The sequence below is a fragment of the Plasmodium reichenowi genome, chromosome 8 (genome assembly GCF_001601855.1).
Source record: "Plasmodium reichenowi strain SY57 chromosome 8, whole genome shotgun sequence".
In the NCBI taxonomy this organism is placed as follows: Eukaryota; Apicomplexa; class Aconoidasida; order Haemosporida; family Plasmodiidae; genus Plasmodium; species Plasmodium reichenowi.
Window position 1 is genome coordinate 75,801 of NC_033653.1, and position 1,905 is coordinate 77,705.

Genomic DNA, 1,905 nt, shown 5'->3' on the forward strand with positions numbered 1-1,905 from the left:
GTTCCCCAATCTATTAGTAGACAATACAAGTGTAGTAAAGGAAGAGGAGAATTTTACTAAAAATAATATAAAAGATAATAAAAGAAGAAATAGTTTAGAAGATAAAATAAAAAAGCGATTTGCTTTGTTAAGTACAGATAATCAATGTAGACAATCTACTATTATATACGAAAATTTTGATCTTCTATTAAAAACATTCATACCAGATATTGTATATAGAAAATTATCTTTAGGATGCAATATATTTTTTAATGAAATTAGAAAAGTAACCATCATTTTTGTATCTGTTAAAGATATTGACACATCGACTATGACAGGTGTTCATTCAGCACATGGTATAATGAAACTAACACAGAAAGCTGTTTTTACTATGGAAGGAACTATAAATAAATTTATGTTAGACGATAAAGGTATATTAATATTAATTATGTTTGGATTACCACCATTATATCATTGTGATGATACTATAAGAGCTTTGCTTACTTGTTTTAGATTAATAGATGCTTTGAAATCTTTAAAATTAAATGGTAGTATAGGTATATCTACCGGGAAAATATGGTGTGGTATTATAGGTAATAAAATTAGAAAAGAATATACAGCTCTTGGAGATTCAGTAAATGTAGCAGCTAGATTATGTTTTAAAGCAGGGAATAAAGAAATTTATGTTGATGAAAATACTTATAATAATTGTAAACATTTTATATCTTTCCAAAAATTAATATCTATAAAAGTTAAAGGAAAAAATAAACTCATCAAAATCTATTCACCTATAGGTACTATTCATAAAAAATCTATAGATTATGTATATGATAATACAACTAATGATCATAATTATTTTACAGATGAAGAATTATTAGTTAACAATCAAAATAATAAAAAAAATAATAATATAATATTAACAAAAGAAGAAACAATAAAAAATGTTCACGATAATCTATATACAAATATAGATCTATCCATTTTACAAAATAAACAAATCAAAACAAATTTTCAACAAATATATGATTTTTCATTTCTAAATAATAATTTCTTATTCAAGTATTATAAATCCTTCTTTAAAAATAAAATATATCACCTGTTCAAGGAAAAAAATTCTTTTTATTATTTAGAAAAACTTCATATAAATAATTACAAAATTTTAAGCACATCACCTTTTCCTAGTTCTTGTGTCAACAAAAATGTCGAACAAATCAAAAATAATCATCTCGTTATTAAAAAGGAGATGGATAATAAACAAAATGTAAATAATCATGAAAATTTAAATCATACCATAAAACAAAATAGTTTAATATTAGACAAAGATAGTAATCATATGAATGTCTGTGATGATCTTCACGGAAAATCATCTTCACAATCGAAATTATCTTCACAATCAAAATCATTTTCAAGTATAAATAATATATACAACAATCCATTAACATACGATATGATTTATAGTTTATCTCGATTTAATAAAATAAAAACATCACTACATGTTGATTATAAAAGTTATACCGGTCCTTTTTTATTACATGAATATTATGATCCGTTTCATTTTAAATTTAAAGAACTTTCTCGTATAGGTGGTGTATTATTTGTTGAAGGAAATGAAAATTTAGGAATTTTTGAATTTATAAAATTAATTACTAACTCCTTATATAATTTTAAATTATTCAATGTTAGTAATATGCCAAACTCATTATATATTAATATAACAAATCCATTATTACCTTGGAAAATTTTATGTAACGATATATTAAACACTTGGAAACTTTCGCATATGAGAAAAAAAAATCTACTCCCAAATAGAAATGATAACTTCAATATGTTAAGAGAAATCACACACCCATCTTATCATTGGTTCTTTAAATCTATGATACATGTAATTGATGATTTAGATATACCTTTTTTTAAAACAAAAAAAAA

The 1,905-nt window shown here is 22.8% G+C and overlaps 1 protein-coding gene across 1 annotated transcript in view; it reads left to right on the plus strand.

Annotated features, from left to right (window-relative positions):
• Positions 1 to 1,905, plus strand: part of PRSY57_0802200 (adenylyl cyclase beta, putative) — a gene marked incomplete at both ends in the record, with an annotated part of 6,648 nt that overhangs the window by 1,722 nt on the left and 3,021 nt on the right. Inside the window, one exon of the mRNA XM_020114699.1 lies at positions 1 to 1,905. This exon is cut by the window's right edge and continues 2,800 nt beyond it. Within this exon, the coding sequence (XP_019970539.1) occupies positions 1 to 1,905 (1,905 nt within the window).